The sequence below is a fragment of the Taudactylus pleione genome, unplaced genomic scaffold (assembly GCF_031769625.1).
Source record: "Taudactylus pleione unplaced genomic scaffold, aTauple2 ptg000215l, whole genome shotgun sequence".
In the NCBI taxonomy this organism is placed as follows: Eukaryota; Metazoa; Chordata; class Amphibia; order Anura; family Myobatrachidae; genus Taudactylus; species Taudactylus pleione.
Genome location: NW_028284617.1, coordinates 354982 through 380860, shown reverse-complemented (window position 1 = coordinate 380860; position 25879 = coordinate 354982). Strand labels below are relative to the sequence as shown.

The 25879-nt window shown below is 44.7% G+C and overlaps 1 protein-coding gene across 1 annotated transcript; it reads right to left on the bottom strand.

Annotated features, from left to right (window-relative positions):
* Positions 1 to 1131: 1131 nt before the first annotated feature.
* LOC148517505 (protein kinase C delta type-like) lies at positions 1132 to 25879 on the bottom strand. The gene is made up of 9 exons (XM_088478577.1): positions 25747 to 25879; positions 16698 to 16783; positions 11889 to 12056; positions 11380 to 11471; positions 10594 to 10656; positions 9649 to 9802; positions 6054 to 6230; positions 3406 to 3534; positions 1132 to 1281 (listed from the first exon to the last, which is right to left on the bottom strand). Exons 1-9 carry the CDS (start codon positions 25877 to 25879, stop codon positions 1132 to 1134), a joined length of 1152 nt encoding a protein of 383 aa, XP_088334703.1.

Below are 25879 nucleotides of genomic sequence, written 5' to 3'. Positions count from 1 at the left end.
TGCACACAAGACAGCAAAATGCACAAGAATGCAAAATCAACCAAAACTGACTCTTAGTAACTTTAGCCCATAGTATGGAAAGGTCTTATGTACAAAGCAGTAATATATATTTACAGTTCTTCTCTCTCTATCTTACACCTGTCGAGCAGACAATTTATTACATGGGAATAGATTATAGGCTTGTTTATATCTGTGATTTATGAGTACGAGTAGCCAGTCATTGAATTAGGGTAAATAATGTATTCTGTAATCTGATAATACTGAACATTTATTTCCTATTAGTAATTTTGTTGGAATATTGACCATAGATACATCAGTGTCACTATAATGTGGTATATTGTGTTGGGGTGTGCACCATTATACACATCCTGTACATGGTGTGATTAGGGTGTAGAGATGCTGGTGACTGGTGGACCTCAGCAAATACAGAGTTGTGTACACAGCAAATCATTCTACAATCTAAATGTTATAATTTAGTCAAATACTGTAATAGAGTTGATTGTATATAAAAATATTACCTCTGCTGTCCCAAGTTTTGAAGTACAGAGGAACTGCTGCTGCAACTAACATGCCAGTTTTATGGAATGCCGAGATTATCCAGGTGCAAGAAATAATGCTGCTACAGACTTGAGGACACAGCAGATGTTACTACTGTGATTGTTGGTAAACAGCAGATGTTACTACTGTGATTATTGGTAAACAGCAGATGTTACTACTGTGTTTGTTGGTAAACAGCAGATGTTACTACTGTGATTGTTGGTAAACAGCAGATGTTACTACTGTGATTGTTGGTAAACAGCAGATGTTACTACTGTGATTGTTGGTAAACAGCAGATGTTACTAATGTGTTTGTTGGTAAACAGCAGATGTTACTACTGTGATTATTGGTAAACAGCAGATGTTACTACTGTGATTGTTGGTAAACAGCAGATGTTACTACTGTGATTATTGGTAAACAGCAGATGTTACTACTGTGTTTGTTGGTAAACAGCAGATGTTACTACTGTGATTGTTGGTAAACAGCAGATGTTACTACTGTATTGTTGGTATTCAGCAGATGGTATTGCTGTATTTGATGTTAATCAGCAGGTGAAAATTGCTGTGATGGAACCAGGCAGGATGTTATGCCGATCACTGGTTGTCCATGGTTCTCCACCGGTCACTTACAAACGAGAATCCACGGAACCGGCGCTCCTCCACCTTAGATATTGGTGGCTCCCGTGATGCTTGAGGTGGTACCAAGTCATCCAGTTTATGATGTTCACAGGTGGTAACTGGGGTCTAGGAAAAGGAGACAAATCAGATCCATCATGTAAACACAAAATAAATACACAGTAATGGGGCTCTTTGTCACTGTGTCATAATGAAAAATAATTATGTAATGTGCAAACTCTGCTTACTATAGATAAATGTATAGATATAGATATATGTATAATGGTAACTAGATGCCTCACTGACTTTGGGTTGCTGTATAATTACATTTTAGTTTGGATTTACCCTTCTACAATATCAATGCATGTTGCATGTGAAAGGAAGAATATTGCCATAGGCAAATGCAAGGTTTTTTTTGGTTGCCCCTCTCCAGCCCACACCATGACCACAATAGAAATAGTAAACTAATAGAATTATACTAGTGTTGCATGTTCTTCTCAGTATCAGAAATGGTCAGCACCATCTGTGGATCTTTTAATGTGTCAGCCAGAAATAAATACACCTGTGCACCAACTAGGAGATCTGGAAAACATGCACTAAGGGGTGCACTACTATAAACCATCTATAGGGATCATTAATCAAGTGCACAAGGAAACTAATGTGTACATATATGCCCAGGGCAGTGCTAGGTTCTTCTGCTGCTCGCCTAGACTCCCAGACTTGCTCCAATACTCTGGAATTGTGCCCACATCTGAAATAAAAACATTCAGCTCAGGCAGGATGGCCCTATTGCCACATCTAATGGGTTAACTATGTTTGCTGGCCTTTTATATGTCAGAATTATGACACACACAGTACTTTGGGCCTGATTCACTACCGATCGCATCTGAGATTACTTACGCAATCGACCGATCGTTGCATTCTGCGCATGGAACGCAGTGTGTGAACTGAACACTGCGATCGCAGTGACTATGCAGATCCATTGCAGAGTGATTGATAGAAAGTGCCGTTTGTGGGTGGTCACGCGGGGTGGTCGGCGAAACACAGGCGTGCCAGTGCGTTGGAACGACGTTGCCTGGGCGTGTAAAAATTATCCACTGCAATGCCGTATGCAGCCTGAGGCCTCATAGCATGAGCTGAAGTTAGCAATTCCTGAGTAAGGTCAGAGCTTGTGCAAGTGTGCATGAGGCTGCGATGGTACTCAATAGTACAGATGGTTTTGCAGTTGTACTAAACAGTACATATGTATGTGTGTAAGGTAAAGTGGGCGTCCTAATGTTCTGCGATGGCATAGTGATCGCAATGGATTAGCATACTACTATCGCAGTGAGACTGCGTGCATAATCGCTATTGCATTAGCAGTTACGATCCTTGCTGAATCAGGCCCTTTGTATGACACAGTGTAAGTGCTAATGATGCCCTCTCCATGGACTGGCCACACTCGCTCAAAATCAAGGATTTCTAAACTCCCTCTAGAAATTCTGCATTTGCCACCGATTGCAATAAATTGGCTGAAAGTAACATATACGGCTGATAATAAACATATACTGTCCATGTGTTTACAATTGAATTTCAAAAACATTCCACAAAATATTCTCCACATTCTGCATTTGGCCACAACATTTTTACAGCAGTAATTTAGCCATACTGTGGGCCTGATCCAGCAAGGATGACAAGTAAGAGATTGCATGTACTTGTCCGCTGCGAGAATATGCTAATGAATGTCATCTCAATGCCATCGCACAGCCAGCATAGAGATGCCTACTGCTACCGAGTAACATCGGCCCCTCACGCACAATTACAGCAGGGTTGACCTTACTCAGAAATTGCTAACCTCATCGCACGCAGTGTGTGCACAAGCTGTGTATGTCGTTGCAGTGGCTAATTTATGCACGCCCATGAAAATGGACAGACACGCCTGCGTTTCACCAACCACTCCCCCGCCACCATCCCCAAATGCTCACGGCCTGTCACTCACTCTGCGATGGATTCCTATCTGTGTAGGTAAACGCAGTGTGATCGCAATGCTAACTCGTGCAGTGCATGCGCAGTACGCACCATCGGCGGATCTGCTTACACTGTTGCAGTTGCGATCTGTAATGAATCAGGCCCATTGTCCCTCTAGATTGGCATTTGTGTGACCATTTGTACAATGACATTCATCTCTCCTGATCACCAGCATTGTCTATGAGATAATAGGACTGTATGATGGAGCACATATTGTGTACATTCCTATATTGTACATATACTTACCGGTGGCATTATGAATGGGGGACATATCCTGCCAGCCTCCAGGTCTTCCCAGTTAATGGGCCAGAAAAACTGATGATCTTTGATGTTAATATATAGTCGCTGCCTTCTTTCTGGGGATTTGCATAGGAACTATCAAAGGAATAAACAGAAAAGTATAGAGTGTTAATGGTAGATAAGTACTAGCTGACCAATGTCATTCCTTTTCCTTATGCTACTTTATTCTCAGGGTGACATATATAAAATATTACATTTTGTCTTACAACTACAGCCATGGCCAAAACTTTTGAGAATGACACACGTATTGGTTTTCACAAAGTCTGCTGCTTCAGTTTTTGCATATACTCCAGAATGTCATGAAGAGTGATCAGATGATTTGCAATTAATTGCAAAGTCCCTCTTTGCCATGACAATGAACTTAAGAGCTGATTCAGAGAAGCTCGCTAGATGTGTATGCAAATTGCGTAGGCAGTGCAAGCAATGCATTTGCACACCCAGTATTTCTTAGAGAGCGATCACATAGTGTATGCAGACACCCCCCAGCCTGTCTTAAGATCCTCACTTGTGCACATCATGCCCAGGAAGTGTATCCAACCATCGGTACATTACCATACCCTGCCGCAAGCACTGCGAGCACTTCTGTGTAAATACAAGCCAGGTGACGTGTACTATGATGCTGTCTTATAATTATGCACACTTCTAAAATGCAGTTGAGATGCTCAGGCATGCCTGTGTTTGCACCTCCACTCCCTTGTTTTTAATGGCCAGCCCCTGTTACCACCTACAAACTGCTTCCCCTGTCACTCACTCTGCTGGGCTGTCTATGCGCAGTGAGCGAACACATTGTGAGCTTTCGCTAAGGTATGCGCACTGCGATGCATACACACTGCATACCATCGGCAGCAGTGAACGTTTGCATTTTAGCAAGTGGGTCTGAATGAGCTCCTTAATCCGAAAAACAAAATTTCCACTGCATTTCACCCCTGCCACAAAAGGACCAGCTGGCGACATGTCAATGATTCTCTTGTTAACACAGGTGATGCTGATTGAGTTAGAATTAACAGACTGGAAGCTTTAAAAGGAGGGTGGTGCTTGAAATCATTGTTCTTCCTCTGTCAACCATGGTTACCTGCAAGGAAACACATGCAGTCATCGTTGCTTTGTACAAAATGGGCTTCACAGGCAAGGATATTGCTGCTAGTAAGATTGCACCTAAATCAACCATTTATCGGATCATGAAGAACTTCAAGGAGAGAGGTTCAATAGTTGTGAAGAAGGCTTCGGGGTGCCCAAGAAAGTCCAGCATGCACCAGGACCGTCTCCTAAAGTTGATGCAGCGGGATTGGGGCACCACCAGTGCAGAGCTTGCTCAGGAATGGCAGCAGGCAGGTGTGAGTGCATATTAACGCACAGTGAGGTGACGACTTTTGGAGGATGGCCTGGTGTCAAGAAGTGCAGCAAAGAAGCCACTTCTCTCTAGAAAAAACATCAGGGACAGACTGATATTCTGCAAAAGGTACAGGGATTGACTGCTGAGGACTGGGGTAAAGTTATTTTCTCTGATGAATCCCCTTTCAGATTGTTTAGGGCATCTGGAAAATCACTTGTCTGGAGAAGGAACGGTGAGCGCTACCATCAGTCCTGTGTCATGCCAACAGTAAAGCATCCTGAGAGCATTCATGTGTGGGGTTGCTTCTCAGCCAAGGGAGTGGGCTCACTCACAATTTTGCCTAAGAGCACAGCCATGAATAAAGAATGGTACCAAAACATCCTCCAAGAGCAACTTCTCCCAAGAACAGTTTGGTGACAAACAATGCCTTTTCCAGCATGATGGAGCACCTTGCCATAAGGCAAAAGTGATAACTAAGTGGCTAGGGGAACAGGTCCATGGCCAGGAAACTCCCCAGCAGAGCTGTAACTAGACTTTTTGGTGCCCTGAGCCAGAAAGGACATTAGCACCCCCTATTTTTCAAATAGGGACATAATGCACCCAAAAAAAGGGGAAAGGCCTCATGGGGAAGGACCAGGGAAGAGATGGGGTAGGCCAGAAAATGCTTGGATGAAATAAGAGGAAGCTAGAAGTGAGAATGATAATAAACAGAAAATTAACAGGCCTGAACATTGCCGCTTGTCCTGCGGTGCCCTAGTTACAGCCCTGCTCCCCAGACCTTAATCCCATTGAGAACTTTTGGTCAATCCTCAAGAGGTGGGTGGACAAACAAAAAGCCACAAATTCTGACAAACTCCAAGCATCGATTAGGCAAGAATGGGCGGCCATCTGTCAGTATGTGGCCCAGAAGTTGATTGACAGCATGCCAGGGCGAATTGCAGAGGTCTTGAAAAAGAAGGGTCAGCACTGCAAATATTGACTCATTGCATAAATAAACTTAATGTAATTGCCAATAAAAGCCTGACACTTATGAAATGCTTGTAATTTTACTTCAGTATACCATAGTAACATCTGACAAAAACACAGAAGCAGCAAACTTTGTGAAAACCAATACTTGTCATTCAAAACATTTGGCCATGGCTGTACATTTGCTGGGAGTGTATTCATTAGTATTAATGTATGTTCTCAGACCTGTGCCTTATTTCCCCTGTGACTGTATAATCTCCTGACCCTGTGATAAGCCTGTATACTGCATACTCACTCGCTTTAGGATGTTAGTGATGCCAGGACTGAGTTCCTCTGGGTAGACTGGGTTATCGTTGAGGACAGATTTTATAACCTCAACAGACTCTTCACCACAGTAAAAGGGTTGGTCTCCTGTGGCCATCTCAAATACCATGACACCCAAGGAAAAAATGTCTACCATGGCATCATACGGCTTCTTTCTAAGCATCTGTAAAAACATGATGGAGAAACAGATGATTAGTACATTGTCCAACCTGGCAGGAGGCACCGGGTTATGCTGACACCTCTCCTTTTTGTGCACAATGAAACATCTGATGGAAGGAAGAATATCAATGAACATATACAGGCAATTACACAGACAGCATTCAGCTGAGGGTTTATGTGAGAGAAATCAATTACTAAATTAAAATAACTGTTATGATAAATAATGACCGTGTATATTATACTAGAGAGCCAAAGCAAACACCGAGGCAAATGAGGCAATCACAGCAATAAATATGGAGAAAGTGCAATGATTACTTATATAGGAATATGATCATGTACATAAAGCTGTGGTGCCCAGTAGAGTAGTCAGCAGTTGGTATACATGGAGCTGCAGCGTGATGCTGGCACATTAGTGGGTGGAGAGACTTGGCAGCATTACTCGTCAGTGGAATCCTCTGTGAATGATGGAAGACAGAAGACACAAGTGACGGGGAAGCTACTGATACTTTCAGCCGCTTATGTCACAGGAAGTGCTGGATAAGCTGCAGCGTGCAGAAGTACACCTGGGGGACTGCAGAGGAAGGACAGCTTGGCCATCTTTTTGGAAGCTATTTAAATATGGAAGTGGGAACATCAAGAGGGGTTAGAGCTCCCTGACTGAATGTACCACAAGGTCATAAGACTCATTTGGGGAATGAATACCCTGTGGAAGCCATTCATGCACTGTACTGCCTACTATATATTGTTACTGAATCATTCCTGGTATAGGCTTTTACGCTTTGGTAAAAGGTTTTTATTAATGTAAACTCACTCATCTACTAAGCTCTCACCCACACCTCACCTCCCTACATCTCCAGCCTCATCTCCTCACATGCTTCCTCCCACCCTCATCTCTCTGCTAATCTCCCTGATCACCACTTCCCACTCTCACAGTCAGGACTTCTCCTGGGCCTCTCCTAACCTCTGGAACTCCCTCCCTCACTCCAGTAGTCTTTCACCTGCTTCCCAGACTTTACATGTATTGTTTTCATTCTACCCTATTACCCTCCCTACTACCTCTATAGTCTCTGCCCATCTCTACTTTACCCTCTGCCCCCTATTGTGTCCACCCATATCCCCTAAAGATCATAAGATCGTGAGAGCAGGGCCCTCTTTCCTTTTTTCATCTCTACATAATTATGCTAAGTGAACATTGCAATGCTTGGGTCTATTCATAAATAACAATGTTCCCACACCATGTTGCCGCATATCACAGTGATATGCAATGTGACATCTTATATAGGAAGAAGCGGTGATAGCCTCTTTCTCTGGCCAAAAACTCCACTTCACTGCCTAATAATTACAGCCCATGTGACTACGGGCCTAATACAGAGGTGAATGCAGTGGAGCGATTTTTTTCCACATACTGTGATTGATTAGTAACGATGGGGGGAGGTAACGGGGGTGAGGATACAAAAACACAGGCATGTCACCACCGTATTCTGGGCCCCTCCTAGTCAGTCTCTGCGCATTTGTTTGCAGATGGACTGGGCCCGGCCTCTTAGTTGAGACGGACATTATGAGACACCATAGGGTTGCTCAGAAGTTCAATTCTGGGACCGATGTTGGGGCTATTGTATGTAAGTGGCGCATCCGAGACACCGGCCGGTGGGGCATCTCTGTACACAAGACAGTGGCTGAGTCATTAACATATTTTCACAAGTTCGCTGCATCCAAAATCTCAGTTACAGTACGAATGCAACAGCTGCCACCTCTGCATAAGCCCCTATGTAACATTGCTTACTTGGATATATTAGTCTGTACTTATATAATTTTGTGTCACTTCTCTTCCTCTTGAAAATATTCTTCTGGACTATAACCTGATTCAGAGATGGACCCTAATCGTGCTGCAAATGTGTACACAGCGACTGTGCAAGAATATGCAAATGTCACAGTCACCTAGATTTGTATTGAGCCGCTCACCGGTGACTTCACAAATCCAAGTGACTGTACAAAGACCCAGCATTAGTCATAGATCAGTTGATTATCGGATTTCTGAGTAACCCTATTGTCACACAGAGTGTCCACGGCAACTGAGAACCATTTTTCTGTGTACAGGATCACAGACAGCGACATGCACCCAAAATGGTCACCAAATGCCTCCCCCTTTACTCCCCCCAAATGTACCCGGCCTGTCAATCACACTGCAAGAAAATAGTCGCTCCGACAGCTGGCGGTAATGGAACTTGATACATGCTCAGATTCCGATAATTGCTCAATTGCGCAAACATCTGCATTGCGGTCCTGATTCAAAGTAATATGCAAACCCGATGGTATGTGTACTATTGCGATGTTAGAAGACTGGTGCATGTGCAGGATCTGTACTACACAGGCGCCAGTCTCTACTGCAAGATCTCTCACAGTTCCCCAAAGCTAGAGACTGATTCACAGGCTGCGGCCATTTGGGGGCAGGGAGTGGGTGGAGCTAGCCTCCATGTCTTGTCCCATTATTGCAGGAGTGTTGAGGCCAGGGTCTGCGTCTTCCAACACAAACTTCCTGGCCTCGACTACGCAGCTGCTAGGTGCAATCTGAGTAACCTCAGGGTTACTTAGATTGCAGGTTGTCTTGAAGAAGATCTGATGCTGCGTCTTAGGGCACAGCAATTGTATCTGCGATGCTGTCATGAGGCCTCTATGTACACCAGACGCTTCCTGCTGCATTAGTATATCAGCTGTACGGTATTGCACAGCTAATTCCCTGCAGCTGTGCAATACCACACAATGCTGGCTTAGGCCCTGTATCCATCCCTGACTCAGACCCTGCGTCCATCCCTGACTCAGACCCTGCCTCCATCCCTGACTCAGACCCTGTGTCCATCCCTGACTCAGACCCTGCGTCCATCCCTGACTCAGACCCTGCGTCCATCCCTGACTCAGACCCTGCCTCCATCCCTGACTCAGACCCTGCCTCCATCCCTGACTCAGACCCTGCGTCCATCCCTGATTCAGGCCCTGCGTCCATCCCTGATTCAGGCCCTGCGTCCATCCCTGACTCAGACCCTGCGTCCATCCCTGACTCAGACCCTGCCTCCATCCCTGACTCAGGCCCTGCCTCCATCCCTGACTCAGACCCTGCATCCATCCCTGACTCAGACCCTGCCTCCATCCCTGACTCAGACCCTGCGTCCATCCCTGACTCAGACCCTGCCTCCATCCCTGACTCAGACCCTGCCTCCATCCCTGACTCAGACCCTGCGTCCATCCCTGATTCAGGCCCTGCGTCCATCCCTGACTCAGACCCTGCGTCCATCCCTGACTCAGACCCTGCATCCATCCCTGACTAAGACCCTGTGTTTAGATATCATTAAGAACCAAGATGTTGTCCGATTAATAGTGAAATGGAGATACAGTATGAGAAGCCTGTAGACAATTAATCTGTTACTTACCTCAGGGGCCATGTAACCCACCGTCCCAGCAGCTCCTGATATCTTCTGGCCATTGGTGTTTTTAACTGCAAGGCCAAAATCACCAATTTTGGCATGGCCAACAGCATCTAGGAGCACGTTCTCCGGTTTGATGTCCCTGTGAGGAGAATGAGTGTAAGTTCTGCCTGTCAGACAGCTACCAGCTGTATAACTGTTTGTTACAGAGAAAGATTCCCAGAGACACAATAAGAACCATGTCAGCGTCACAGTGGGAAAAAGGGATCAGTGATGTAAAACATGGTGACTGTAGGGAGGCAATCACTGTGACTGACAGCTACATAGAGTCACTATGGGGCCTATTTATTAGTTATCAGGTTTTAGACCTAATAAACATAATTTCTTATCTATATCTATAGTGGCAGCCATTGCCGTGCAGACATCCTATGGATCCCTTTCCCAATAACTATCTGAAGATGGTGTTAGCTAATGGGGCCAAGCTCCAGAATACTTCACATTCCAGAGCTTGGTAAAATCGGCATATACAGTATGCAGCCCCCATAGAAACCTATAGAAACCTATGGCGGCTGCTTTTGTGATTAAACTGGGGGATTGCAGCAGATATCCCCAATATGTGCTGAGATTCCCTATACATACATTCAGGGGTTACTTAATATTTGCAGGTACCACCTAAAAATTGGTATTTTCAGGGGAAATCTATGATAAATAGGCCCCTATGTATGTGGTGGGATAAAGATGGAGATAAGAGGATGTGTGAAGCAGTCACAAGAACCTCGCCCTACATATCATGTAACTCAAGAATGAATGATCCCCCATTTGCAGAAAAGGGCAGAGACACTTCTCTATAGCCTGACCCCCAGCAACATAATAGCTATACTGTAACTGCATATAGGGGGTTACTGTATGTGATCATTAGAAATAACGAGTTACCTATGGATAATGCCCCTTGAGTGGAGGAATTGGAGCCCACAAAGGATTTCTGCTGTTAAAAATCTGATGAGGAAGAAAGAACATAAATATTAATAGCAAATATTTTTAAAGTAAAATGACCAATAATGAGATAGTACATTCCCCCTGATATAGTATCAGAGTATAAGAGTGACACGTGACATATTATTATCACACATGGGGCGGGATGCATGATGCATTGCACTCGCGATGCATTCCACCGGTCATCGCATGCATGCTGGTGTTGGTATAGCTGGTATGCATGACGATCACCGCAAAGGACCGCTCTGTCGGTAAGAGCGTCCCTTTGCGATGGAGGGACATTCGGGTCTTTGACCCAGAAGCCCCTCTGGCATGTGCTGTGGAGAATGCTGGGAAGGATTTGATTGGAAACCTCTCTCAGCACTCTGCTGAGAGAAGCCCATGGGCTCCTATTGGTAATCCCAACAGGAAGATGTCATTACCCACCGCGCCCTCCGAGGCTAGGTGCATATGAGAAATGCACATTTTCGACCACATTTCTGCCCTTGATGCATCCCGCCCATGCTCTTTGTATAGCTGAGTAACACAATGGAGCCCCTGTGTCCAGGAGACTCTGTATTATACACAGACCTGTCACCATGGACACCTATAAAGGCCCAGCCTGGATTTGTTAGGCCGCATAGGCCGGGTCCTACTACAGCCCAGGTGCAGGGATGGAAACACTGATGTTCCTATTTGTCATATCAATAATAATAATAGTAATAATATACCCACGTTCTCTTTTACCTGCTAGTGGCATCACCTAATGGGGCACTCTTCTCTATTAGCTGGTATAGATCTCCCCCACTCAGGTACTCCATGATGAATATGATGTGTTCCTGTATAGGAATCAGAGAGTATGATATAAGTTACATTATGGACATTACTCTGACACACAGCAGATTATAATCAGTAATACTCAGTCACCACTAGTGATGTGAATGAGGCCCAATGTATACGCTGTATACAGCCCGTCTTCTGTCTGAGATGGGCCTCTACATATATAATGTCCACAGGACACGGGGTAAGTGATTGAGTCAGTGTTGGACAGTGAGGAGCATGGGTTGAAGGATCCCAGATACTACACAAATGTACAGAATTAGGATAATAAACCTCTGTGTCAGAATAATGCGTCATACAATATGTGCCATTGGAATTATGCGGGGGTCCAATAATGGTAAAATAATTGTCTTATATTACAGAAGCTGTGATATTCAGAAGTTAGTTTCAATTATGACAGATACAGAGACTCTTACCGGGGTCTGGGATGCTGCATAGCCATGGGTGAAGAAACTGCTGTTGCCAGTGACTTGCAGGATGTCCCGCTCTATAAATATAGGGTTCTTGCCCCTTAGTAGTGTCCTCTTCTTCACCAGTTTTACTGCCAGCTGCTCTCTGCTGTTGGGGTGGGATGCCAGCAGTACCTGCATGAGACAGATAATTTTACTGGTATGAATACCCCTTTCCCACTGCTGCAATAACCCTGGTTATTGCCGGGTCGATCCAGGTCACTGCTGAGTGGAAAATGGTCCTGGAAAAATAACCCAAGTCAAGTGACCGAGGAATCTAACCCAGGTCATGACCAGAGTTGATATCAGAAAGGAACTGAGTATCGGTCCACTATAAACAGCATGACCAGAGTCACGATGACCCGGGTCATTCCTCAAACCAGGGGATGGCCTGGCTTCAGTAATGCTTGGAGAATACATCAGCTTCAAAAGTCCACTGTAATGCCGGACCCGGGATATAACTCAGGTCCAGCTGCTGGTGTAAAAGGGGTAAAACCTGGCTCTGACCCGTGCTTACTCTGTGCTCAGTGCTCACAGCTGGGTTTTTGGTGGGACAGGGTATAAGAGTTAGAAGCAATTTGCAATGTTATTTAGCTGTGGAACCTGCCTGGTTGACACTCCCAAAGATCATTGTACAAACAGGAGACAGCAAGATAAATTGACAACAGCAAGGTGAGAACGTCCCATCACCCCGTAGGGAAAGTACAGGGGATGAGCGTCTTCCCTGAGCCCAGGATTGTAGATCTTTTGTGCCCAACATTTATTACAGAAAGCCCAATCTCCCCATCTAGTAGATCCTTGTGGGTCTTCACTTGTTCCTGAGATACCAACCATCACCAGCTTCTCAGCCCCTATAGTCTCTGTAATAGCCTGTACACAAGCAGGACATTGAAGTGAGCTTATTTGGTGACTGTTCTGGGCAACAAAATGTAAGAACAATGGAGCCCCAGTTTTGAGCAGACAGCACCATATCCATACCTCCCAACTGTCCCGCATTCAGCGGGACAGTCCGCTTTTTCTGGGACTGTCCCGCTGTCCCACCCATGGGCCGCAGTGTCCAGCAGTAGGGGGAAGTTGGGGGAAGCATACACTGCTGCTCTGCATAGCAGAGCAGCGGATATGCAGAGCACAGCATCTATTCACAGCATGGGGGAGAAGCCCGGGGGCAGCCCAGCATCTCGGAGATGCTGGGAACGCCTTTTAGTGATGTAAATGGGGGTGTGCCATTAGGCAACATCCCCTTTACCATCTCGTAATGCCCCCTTTTCGGGCGCGCATCTCCAGTCACAAATGTTGGGAGGTATGTCATATCTAACATTGGCCTATTACAATACAAAAACGCAGAGTAGAACTGTCCCCTAGCACCTCAGAGGTAACAGAGGATTTCAAAGCAGGGAGTGGTACAACAGGCTGTATGATAATAACTAATATCATTGCCATGCATGTGTGCCCTAGCTCCGCCCTGACACCTACACTGGCCACACCCCTGTCAGCTGTACTAAGCAACAGTCCAAAACCATATATGGAGGTGAGTGTGGGAATGTGCCACTGTATCCTCTATATTTGCCTTGTTACATAGGCCCCATTGTATTTTTAATGGAGAGCTCCCAATGTAAACACCTATGTGCATGTAATGATAATTATATTTAGATATGAGCGGTACAGATTCTGTGGAATCCAAACCGCTCTGAACATAGGGGATCCCAGTCCACCCGAACCCTGTTCGAGTGTTCCCTGCCTGACTCGGATCCCCATTAGAGGCCGAGCCGCAGCCTCCTGATGTCGGATTCTCATGAGAGAATCCGACGTCAGGGCTCCTCTAGTGTAGGGCAGACCACTGTGATAGCTGTCTGCCCTACACAGACACAAACACACAGCCGCCAGCGGCAGCTGTGTGTTTGTAAAAGCAGCCAATGAGAGTCAGGCAGACTCTTATTGGCTGCTGCACGGAGGAAGACGGTTGGAGCTCACTCATGAGCTCTGTCTTCCGCCTCCCTCCACGCGTAACAGAGTAGAGCAGAGTGTACAGAGACAGGAGCGGGGATTCAGGTAAGTACTACTGGGGGCCTGCTAATGGGGGCACTAATACTGGGGGCCTACTACTGGGGGCACTACTACTGGGGGGCATACTACTGGGGGCATGCTAATGGGGTCACTGATACTGGGGGGCATACTACTACTGGGGGCATGCTTATGGGGGACTACTACTGGGGGCCTGCTACAGAGGGCATACTACTATGGGGCATACTACTGGGGGAATGCTAATGGGGGCACTACTACTAGGGGGCATACTACTACTGGAGGCATACTACTGGGGGCCTGCTAATGGGGGCACTACTACTGAGGGCCTGCTAATGGGGGCACTACTACTGGGGGGCATACTACTATTGGGGCTTGCTACTGGGGGCACTACTACTGGGGGCCTGCTAATGGGGGGCATACTACTGGGGGGCACTACTACTGGGGGCCTGCTAATGGGGTGCACTGATACTAGGGGGGCATACTACTACTGGGGGCACTGCTACTTGGGGCATACTACTAGGGGCATGCTAATGGGGGCACTGCCACTGGGGGCACTACTACTGGGGGCCTGCTAATAGGGGCACTACTACTGGGGGCCTGCTAATGGGGGCACTGCTACTAGGGGGGCATACTACTACTGGGGGCACTGCTACTTGGGGCATACTACTAGGGGCATGCTAATGGGGGCACTGCTACTGGGGGCATACTGCTACTGGGGGCACTACTACTGGAGGCCTGCTAATAGGGGCACTACTACTGGGGGCCTGCTAATGGGGGCACTGCTACTGGGTGGCATACTACTACTGGGGGCACTACTAATGGGGGCACTACTACTGGGGGGCATACTACTGGGGGCCTGCTAATGGGGGCACTACTACTGGGGGGCATACTATTGGGGGCACTGCTACTGGGGGGCATACTACTACTGGGGGCACTGCATAGGGAGCCCTACTACTAAGGGGACTGCATAGGGGGCACCACTACTGGGGGCATTGTGTAAGGGACACCACTGCTGTGGGCATTGTATAAGTGGCACTACTACTGTGGGCATTGTATAAGGGGCATTACTACTTTGGGCTTTGTGTATAAGGGTCATTACTGTGGGCATTGCGTAAAATGGTCACTACTGTGGACATTGTGTAAAAGGGTCACTATTGTGGGCATTGTGTATAAGGGTCACTACTATGGGCATTGTGTAAAAGGGTCACTACTGTTGGCATTGTGTAAAAGGAGCACTCCTGTGGGCATTGTGTAAAAGGAGCACTCCTGTGGGTATTGTGTAAAAGGGTAACTACTGTGGGCATTGTGTAAAAGGGGCACTACTGTGTCGTAACATAAATAAGAGACACTACTTTATGGTGTAATGTGAATCAGGGGCACTATGAGCCATATTCAATTAGAGGCGAAGTTTTCGCCTGTCCGACTGTTCGCTTCATTCGCCTGTTTCAGAGGCGAATTTATTCCGTGCTCGTCCCCGCTTTTCGCCTAATTCAATTGCAAAACAGGCGAACACGGAAATAGGCGAATGCGGAACAGGTGAAAAGTACTGAAAGAATTGGGGAAATCAGTCTGTACCCCAGAAAAAGATGCACTAACATAGGGAATCAATATAGATGTGTACTAATAGCCCTAATAAAACTATTTTGCGTACTTAAGTTGTGTAAATTGGCTGCTATTAGCGTCTTTGTAAAAGTGGTGAAGAATGGCATAAAGCTGTATTTTTTGGTGAAAATAAGTAGTCCAGACAAATTTGGGGAGCTTGAAAATGGGTGCTAGCATATTCTTATGAATATCCACCTGCTGCATGCACCTGCAATCCCAAAAACACCTGACCCATACTTGTGGACCCCCAAGAAGTATTTTTCGCTACTTTTAATGTTTATCCCCCCACTTTTTAAATTTACACCCCAAAAATGACATGCCTTTTTTGGGGTGTTCTTAGGTTTTAGTTTCTGGGTTTTTTTGCGTATTTGTCCTTTGGGGGCTGTCCCAAGGGGTCTGAGTTGTTTCCCCATGTTTGCACCCCAAAATAAAGATTTTGCATTTGTTTTCACCAGCTATTGATTGGAGAATCATTTTTGGAGAATTGTTTCCACTTAGGCGAAATTGTCCTGGAATTGAATTTGGCGAATTTATTTTAGGCAAATTTTTCACAAAAAAACAGGCGAATATGGCTTTTCGCCTCTAATTGAATTCCCCTCTATGTGCTGTGTAATGTGAATAAGATTGTGCACTGTGACTCCTAAGGCCGTAGCCCACTTTGTAAACAAGTACTGTGATTCTGCTGGCCGTACCCCACTGGGTGGGTGCACTACTTTTCATTTCTGCCACTGCTGTGTGGCAATCTGTCATTGATGTGCTTTATACTGTGGTGTCTGCGCCGCTGCTTTGTCGCTTGGTAACCAGTCAGATCACTGCAACCTTTGGCCAATAATGGTGAAAACTATAATTTAAACTGTGAGGTGGTCTAAATTGACTGTAAATGACTGGAAATCAAGGTTATTTAGGTTAATAATACTCTAGGAAGAAAAAAAAGCCCAATTTATGTGATTTTAGCTTTTGTTTGTCAAGTTTTGTAAAAAAATCCAAATCCAAATCCAAAGCAAGACGACGAATTAGAACCAAATCCAAATCCGGCAAAAATGGTCCTGCGCACATTCCTAATTATATTATATAGTTATTAAAGCAAAGTTCTTAAGATATATTTGCTGCATTGTTTACAGGTAAGTCACCAAATATGTACTAATCACTTACCTTCCCGAAACCGCCCTCTCCAATAATACTGTGGTAGATCAAACATTCCAATATATGAGAGGCAGCGGCTGTTTCCGGGGGGCTGGCTGGAGGGGTCCCACTTACACCTTGTGGCATAAAGAGAAATCACATTTATTGACTGATATAAACATAGATATTTGGCAATATTTCATTTAAAGGTTTGAGATAATTATATCATAGAAAGTATTTATACTCTGTATTATATAGTATCTGGTAAGAATATTGTTATGTTGCCTAATTATATGTTGTTGGGGTGTAAGAGAAATGAAATAAATGAATAGGGAATAGCTGCCAGCATTGGATAGGACAATGTAACAGTCACAGGTGCTGCAGAATAGTAATAACAAGGTATAAAGATGTTGCAGAGTTAGGTGATAGGGAAAGGATGTGAATGGTGGTGAGAGGTGAGAACATGACGTCACCGTATTGCACGTAAGTACTAACCTACACCTCACTTACTTCTCTATTACATTACATGTGGGGGGAGATGTATCAAACCTATAGCAACCAATCAGCTTCTGTCATTTTAAAGCTTTTTATTGTTAGACAATTTGATACATCTCTCCCTTATTAGTGTTTTCAAGCAAAAGGCTTTTTACCTGCTCTTCCCTTTTTAAATTTCTTTTGATGGTCTGGGGCTTCACTTTTGTGAGTTCTCTTATTGCCCCTCCGAGCTGTGAGCTCTATGATGGGAGCACTGGGTCCCTCTCCTGGGCTGTCATGTCTCAGCTCCTCCTTCTTTTTCTTATTGCAGCCAGTGTCCCCGGTCTTGTCTAAGGGTCTCTTTACAGCTGATCTCTTGCTGATGGTGTTGTCTACCTTGGGCCTCTTATTAGGGGCCTTACCTGGCTGCTTTGATGTTCTAGCCTGGTTCCTGTTGTTCTTACACTGATGGTCCTCTCTCACCTCAATATCTCCTCCCTCTGTGATATTGGGAGAATCTCCTCTTCCCACACAGATATCCTCCTTATTACTCCTACTACTCTCCTTAATAGGAGACCTGTTGTTATCTGGTCGCCTTTTCCTCTTTCTTGATCTCATATCAAGATAAATCAAGAAAAATAAAGAAAAATTCGCTAAGCACGAATAAAATCGCCTTCACACTGCAATAGGTGAAAACACACAAACGTATCTTATGCAGGTAAGCAACTGAGCCAGCAGCTCTATGACATCATAAAGCTTTGTGACATCACCAGCTGCTGTAGGCCCAGTGTCACTGCCTGTTATCCACAGTGCCTATAATACAACCATGTTTATATAAATTACTGGTGGGCCCTGTCCCAAGCACTGTGATGGGAATCTTTGGGGTCCAATGTGTCACCCAAATCTCATATGTAATTACTGTACTTATTTAGCCTATCAGGGTCAGGTGATACCTGTCTGCTTGTAAAAAACAATAAAAATGGGCTGCTATAGTGTGATCCACAGGTTACATTCAGCTTTTATTTTATATCAGTAAAATTATATACAAAATTATTAAAATTTAGCAAAATATAATAATAGAGCAATCTTAGGGCCTCATTTACTAACGAGTTTTATCACCAAAATGAGTGATAAATGTCACTGTGTATGATAAATGGTGCTCCAGCCAATCAGCTCCCAACTGTCAACTGTTAGAAAAATTACAGTTGGGAGGGAGCTGATTGGCTGGAGCACCATTTATCATACACAGTGAAACTTATCACTCGTTTTGATTATAAAACTCGTTTGGAAATGGGGGCCTTAGTGTCAAAAAGATAGGAAATTATGAAATAAAAACTACTGTATTTTTATTCCTGAGATATCTCAAAAACTTTCTGGGGCTGTTTCAGAGTTGGGTGCAATGCAAAGAAAAAAGGAATCACTTTGCACCAGGACAAACCATATTGTACTGCAGGTGGGGCGGATTTATAATATGCAGAGATATTTAATTTTGGGAGGGGCGTGTCCTATCTGAACTCTAATTTGAAGTGTAAAAATAAAGCTGCCCAGCATTTGTAGGCTACATGCTAAATCAGCCATTATTTACCCTGCATTCAGAAGGACAGCGTAAGGCAGGTGCAATCTGACTGAGCCAGGTTAAACCCCGTGGTTGTGATAGCAGTATACCTATGAGAATGTTGTTGTTAGTGTCAGACATTAGAATTAGCCTATAGGGTTCCTAGGGGGTGTGGCCTTGCTGGTATATTCGGTCTGATATGCATACAGTAGATTCAGCCTCTTTGTTTCTGGAAATAATGTTTTTGTTTTTGCATGTTTGTTTGCTATGAGTGTTGTGGTGGAAAGAACGGTAGTGTGTTTTTAGTCGTTATACAAGTTAGATGGGTGCGCTCTACTTGTTCAATTATAGGCCAAAATGTCCTACAGGGAAATGACACAGCCCATCCGGGCGTGCTTTTTCTGGAGAGTTGAACTCTAACGAGTGATGTGTTTGGTCTGCCTGTTTTTTGTGGGAGTGTCCGTTCTTTGTTGTCCACCACCATACTAACTTTAAGCTCACAATCAATTTCAATTGGCAAGATCTAATGGTCTAATTCGATAGCCCAAATTCAATATTTAATTAATTATTAATAATCTGTTGTCAAATAAAATTGACCTTTAATTTTAAATCCAACTGTTGTTGTCCGTGTGTTTATTTTTAGATACGTTTTTAGTCATTTTAAGTCTGTAAGGTATAGTGCACATATCAACCATTAGGGAGTTTACTAAAATACATGCATTTGCACCTTTGCATTGTAACATGGTTTGTCCAGGTGCAAAGTTACTGGCTTTGTTTTAGTTTACGTTGCTCCAAATTTAGAATCAGCCCCTTTATCTCATGTTAGGGGTGTTGCAAATAAGGGCCAAATGTAATTGCAAGCGAATTGTGGAAGCCGCCATGATTCCGGCGAGATAGTCTTTACATTTAAAGTGATAATTAGTTTAAAGGCAATATCAGCTTTAAACCTAGTGACTATCTCACCAGAATTGTGCTGGCTCCTGTAAATCGCAGGCTATTACATTTGGCCAAGATACTTTAATATCTACACTAGGGGTCAAAAGATTTACAACACCCCCATTTTTTCAGTTTTTATTGACATTTTTTTTGCAATTCAAGTCCAGTTAATAACCTTACACAGGGAAGCCCTGAGCTGTTAGAGGATATGGAAAAGAGTTTAGCTTAGCCAAAACTGTGTAAATGTTACAGTTATAAGAAAACACCTTTTTCAGGGAACAAGCAATGGGCTAAGGGCTTGATTCAGAGCTGCTCGTAAGCGGCAGTACGCTCATTCTCAGCGATGTTCGCCCATCTGCGCATGCGTAGGGTTTTTAATACGCATGCGCGCAGGGCCGCCATCAGGGGGGGACTGCCGGTACTCGAGTCCCGGGCCCGGACCCTGGCAGAAAGGGAGGGGGTCCAGTGCTGCTCCTGCAACTGCTGCATAGTCCCCCGCAGTGCCCCCACTACCCCCTTAAGTGAAAAGGGAGTGGGGCGCTGCTACCAACCTGAGAAACCCCTTCCTTCACGATTCCCCTACTTCCCCCTTCAGTCGGCTTGAAATGGGGGCGGAGCCAGTGTCAAACCCCGCCCCCGAACAACCGTGAATCGCGTCGTTCCTTGGGGGCGGGGCCTAATAATGCATGATGCCAGCCACCCACTAGCAACCAGGTGCTGTGCAGAAGTGTAAGTAATAAATATTTTTGTGTTTGTCTGTCTTAGTGTGTATGTACTGTATATGTCTATGTGCTAGTGTGTATATATGTGTATGTACTGTATATGTCTGTGTTAGTGTGCATATATGTGTATGTACTGTATATGTCTATGTGTTAGTGTGTATATACGTGTATGTGTACTGTATATGTCTGTGTTTGTGTGTATATATGGGTATGTACTGTATATGTCTGTGTTAGTGTGTATATATGTGTATGTACTGTATATGTCTATGTGTTAGTGTGTATATACGTGTATGTGTACTGTATATGTCTGTGTTTGTGTGTATATATGGGTATGTACTGTATATGTCTGTGTTAGTGTGTATATATGTGTATGTACTGTATATGTCTGTGTTAGTGTGTATGTATCGGTATATACTGTATATGTCTATGTGTTAGTGTGTATATATGTGTATGTACTGTATATGTCTGTGTTAGTGTGTATATATGGGTATGTACTGTATATGTGTTAGTGTGTATGTACTGTATATGTCTGTGTTAGTGTGTATATATGGGTATGTACTGTATATGTCTGTGTTAGTGTGTATGTACTGTATATGTCTATGTGTTAGTGTGTATATATGTGTATGTACTGTATATGTCTATGTGTTAGTGTGTATAAATGTGTATGTACTGTATATGTCTGTGTTAGTGTGTTTGTACTGTATATGTCTATGTGTTAGTGTGTATATATGTGTATGTACTGTATATGTCTGTGTTAGTGTGTATATATGGGTATGTACTGTATATGTCTGTGTTAGTGTGTTTGTACTGTATATGTCTATGTGTTAGTGTGTATATATGGGTATGTACTGTATATGTCTGTGTTAGTGTGTATATATGGGTATGTACTGTATATGTGTTAGTGTGTATGTACTGTATATGTCTGTGTTAGTGTGTATATATGGGTATGTACTGTATATGTCTGTGTTAGTGTGTTTGTACTGTATATGTCTATGTGTTAGTGTGTATATATGGGTATGTACTGTATATGTCTATGTGTTAGTGTGTATGTACTGTATATGTCTGTGTTAGTGTGTATATATGGGTATGTATTTCTGTATGTGTTAGTGTGTATATATGCGTATGTATATATCTGTATGTGTTAGAGTGTACATATGTGTATGTATGTTTGTGTGGATGTATGTGTATGTACCTATGTTAGCGTGGATTTATGTATATGTGTTATATATACATGTACATGTGTGTTATGCTGCATATATTATATGTGTATGTGTGTGTTTAACAATATATATATATATATATATATATATATATATATATATACACACAGTATATATATATATATATATATATTTATTTTATTTTAATTATTTTATTAGAAACCCCCTCCCTCTCCCTCAGAAAATCCTGTATTTGCCCCTGCACTTGTTTAATAAATTTTCTTTTCCTTTGGCGTTGGGGTGCATGGACCGCACAGTCTCCAGACTTAGGGCCTGATTCAGCTTTGGGAATAGAGTAAGATATAGCAAGTAACTGTGAACCTGGACAAACCATGTTAGAATGTAAGGGGTGCAAATAGTAATACATATATTTTGTGTGGTAAATACTGGCTGCTTTAGCATGTAGCCCACAAATACTACACAACTTTATTTTTACACTGCAACTTAGATGACAGTTTGGGCTCATCCCTCCCAAATCTAAATCTATCTGCACATTTTACATCTGCCCGACCTGCAGTGCAGCATGGTTTTACCAAGGTGCACAGTTACTTGCTATATCTTACTATATTCCCAAGGCTGAATCAGCCTGTTAAACCCAATTAAGCTGGCTTGGGATAAACTGCACAGAAGGGTAAAAACAACTAACCAATAAGCTCAATACATTTGTGAGAACTTCAGCAACAGTGTTGGAAAGAACTTCCCGAACTCTGAGCCTTATACAGAGATGTACGCCATGCTGATATTTATGCAGATTGAGCGATTGTTTACCATCGCACATGCATGTAAGCTGCACTGTGCATGTGCATAGATTATTTTGTGACTGCGCTCGCACAGAGGAGTCAATCGCAGAGTGAGTGACAGGTAGTCAGCATTTGGGGAGGTAACGGGGGGGCGACTAGGCATATGCAGGTGTGTCTGACCGTTTAAATGCCATTTCATGGGTGTGCATAAATAAGCCATTGCGATCTCCTTCGCAGCATGAGAGCTCTCTGTGTGTCAGTCGCTGTGTTTGAGACAGGTCAGACTTGCCACCTATGCTGCATGGCTGCCCGATCTACATCGATGTTACCGATGTTTATGCTGGTGTGAGACATCGGATGCATATGAGAAGGCAGCAGTGAGCGTCTCTATGCTTGTGCAAGGTTTGTAGACATTAGCATATTTCTGCAATTGCGACCCATGCAAAATCGCAGCTCTGAATCAGGCCCTCTATGTGATTTCCATGGTAGAAAGAATGACTATGAGTAAAAAATGTAGATTAAAACTTGTACAATGAGACAATAAACTGCAAGCACTTCACTAAGAACTGGAAACATGTGGGTGTACTAAATCTTTTGAATTTGTACCCCTATATTGGGCCTGATTCATCATAGATCACAACTGCATAAATTAGCCACTGCGATGCCATACAAAGCCAGGGCCGAAATCAGGGGGGGACTGGCAGGCCTCGAGTCCCGGGCCCGGAGACAGCGGAAAGAGAGGGGGCCCGGGTGCTGCAGTCCTGCACTTGCAGCCCTGTTCAATGGAAATACAACACTGCCGGCTGCTTGTCATTTATTGTGCCGCCGCAAGCCAGCAGGAGCTCGCGGACCGGCAGCCAATCAGGAGCAGCCGCTCCTGATTGGCTGCTGGTCCGCAAGCTGTGATTGGCTCACAGTCACGCCATATTGGAAATGCCGATGCACGGATGCAGCGCTACTACTAGAGCCACCCCAGCCCCTCCCTCTCTCTGCTCTCTCAGCGCTGACTCTGGTTGGCTGGCTGCACCAGCGCAGCCAGTTGAAAAAAAATCGAAAAAAGGTACCATACTACTCCCCCCCAGTCCAGCAAGCTGTCCCTGCCATTCTTCCTTGCCCTGTGCTTCTCCCAAGTCCTACCAGCCTTCCCTGTCGTGCCCCCTCCTCACAGGTTTTAGTAGCAATTGCAGTAAATAAGTATATGGAGTAGTGTCTCTTTATTTACTACTATTGCTACTAAGACCTGTGAGTGCCGCTCGTGACTCTCTTTTATATATATATATATATATATATATGCTGCTTTACTGCTTTTCAAATTGGTTTACGCAAATTGGTGTCCGACCCTCTGGTGTAGCTCCACCCACCTCTGCCAACCCCCCCACCCTCCTTGGTGGGGGCCCTGCCTATTCTCTCCCCACAATTTCTGATGGCAGCCCTGTACACAGCTCAGGCTTGCCTACCCTCCTGATTTGGCCGGGAGCCTCCCGAATATTGGGTGCCGCTCCCGGCCCCCCGGAAAGGCAGGCAAGCATCCCGACATTCCCCAACCCTTCCGACCTCCCCCCAGAATACACTAGAAATCCCCACAGCGGGGAGACTGTTGACACGATTCACGCTGAATCGCGTCATCATGGCCCTGTCCCTGCTTCACAGTGCTGAAAATAACGGCATTGTGAAGAGGGGGCGGGGCCACGATGGTGCGATCGCACAGCCCCGCTCTCGGCTCCACCCCCAAACGTGTCACAGCTGTCCGGACATGACCCCCGCTGTTAGCCGACAATCAGCTCCCTCCCGGAAGGAGGGAGCTGATTGTTGGCAAGTATGACACGGCCTGAGGTTACATTGCATGTGATGAGGTTAGCAAATTCTGAGTCAGACCTGTAATTGTGTGTTAGGATCCGATGGTGCTCGATGTTACCGATGGTTTTGCAGACTTGCAATGTGTTACGGATGTGAATAAGGTGAAGTGGGCGTCCTTATGTTAGGCTGTAACGGGATTGTGATTGCAAGCATTAGCATATTTTCGCAGTGGGTCTCCGTGCGTAATTGCAGCTATGATCGCAATAGCAATTGTAATGAATCAGGCCCTGTGTTACTTATCTCAGGGGGAACACTGATGGTAAGTCTGGTCACTGAGTGATCCTTAAATGGACCCAGTTTTCCAAAATATTGATTATGTTTTATTTTTGTAGTTCAAATACCTAAATAATATTATGGGGTGCGTCCACCATTATAAATGTGAGAATTATATTACACAGTGGTGATACTGACATGCATTGTGCTATTGGTGCTTCAATAAGTTTTATTTCTTATGTCTCTAATGTAAGTATTTAATAGAATATTTATTATTGAAATGTTAGAACTCGGGGGGAGAAGATCCCTGACAGGTGCTCACTGTCATAGTGTCCCTAGTAGGGTCCTCCTCCTAGGTGCCATTGAAGACCATCAGTAGGAACCTCCGGCCGTTGTCACTAAGGAAAAAAAGAATAGAATTAACTATTCAGCGCGTTTCGTCCTTTAGGGTGACAAGCAAGGGAATAGTCACGGGTGATGGTGACCTTCACTGGGAGGATAAACGGTTATCACAAGCACTGGTGCCTCAGCCACCCAGGAATCACCTAATAGTACTTGTGCACTGAGGGTGAAATGTGGGTGTGCAAGGATCACTGATACCGGAAGGAAGGGGACAAGGACAGGACACACACACGGAGTGTATACTCACCATTGTAATACTTGTCACCTTGATTGAGGGTCAGTCAGCACCTGTGAGGAGATATTACACAGCCACCCACACAACTACCTCCATACTAACCTAAGTAAGACCAAAGGTTGTCAATTTAAGCCTAAGGGATATTAAACCACAAGTGTTTTGAGTGTTGCCAGTTTAATAACATGTTGGTTATTGCCACTTTAAGTGTAGCTGGTCTTATGTAGCCAATAAATGTTTCATGAGGAGTGGTCTAAGAGTATATAATGGAGTGATGTATGCAAATCTGCCTCTTTGTTACAGTTTTTTTCCAGGACAGGAAAGTACAAAGTGTGATGTGAATCTCCTGTATTTATCTCCTTTTTTCCTTTTCTCTTTCTCCTGTTCTCTACCCTCCAGCTATTCTTTTGTTCTCTTACCATATACTTTCATTCTTTTCCCCTATTCTTCCATGCTTTCCCTCAATCTTCTATACCCCTGGGATTCCTTCCTGGTCTCCCCCTCTTGCCCTTCAAAATGTCCCCCCATCACTCCTGTTAACACTGCCCGCTATGTGTGCTGCTGGGCTAAAACAGCAGGCTCCTGTGCTGCCCAACTCTTTCTCGCCCCCCCCCCTCGAGCAGGCCGCTGCGCTTATCGCGGACAAGGCCTGAGGCAGCGCTTGCACAGTAGGGCAGGGCCGCAGCTATGGCCGTGGCTGTCAGTCCTGCTCTTTATCTTTGCTGTACGGAGGCAACTGGCGGTATCCACCGCCTCCGATGCTGCCTCCACGTGGTGCCCGGCGTGGCCGCGCGCCTTAGCAGAGCCGAGGCCAGAAACTTCGGTCCCGCCTGTGCTGTGAGACGTAGCGCGGCTCAGCAT

Bases quoted from the DNA above. Each gene is read 5' to 3' on its own strand.
- LOC148517505 (XM_088478577.1), bottom strand. From the start codon at position 25,879: ATGCTGAGCCGCGCTACGTCTCACAGCACAGGCGGGACCGAAGTTTCT. The intron at 11,472-11,888 runs GTAAGAGTCTCT...ATTCCTATACAG, and splicing joins ATGCAGCATCCCAGACCCCG to GAACACATCATATTCATCAT. The intron at 3,535-6,053 runs GTGAGTATGCAG...TTCCTTTGATAG, and splicing joins TCACTAACATCCTAAAGCGA to TTCCTATGCAAATCCCCAGA.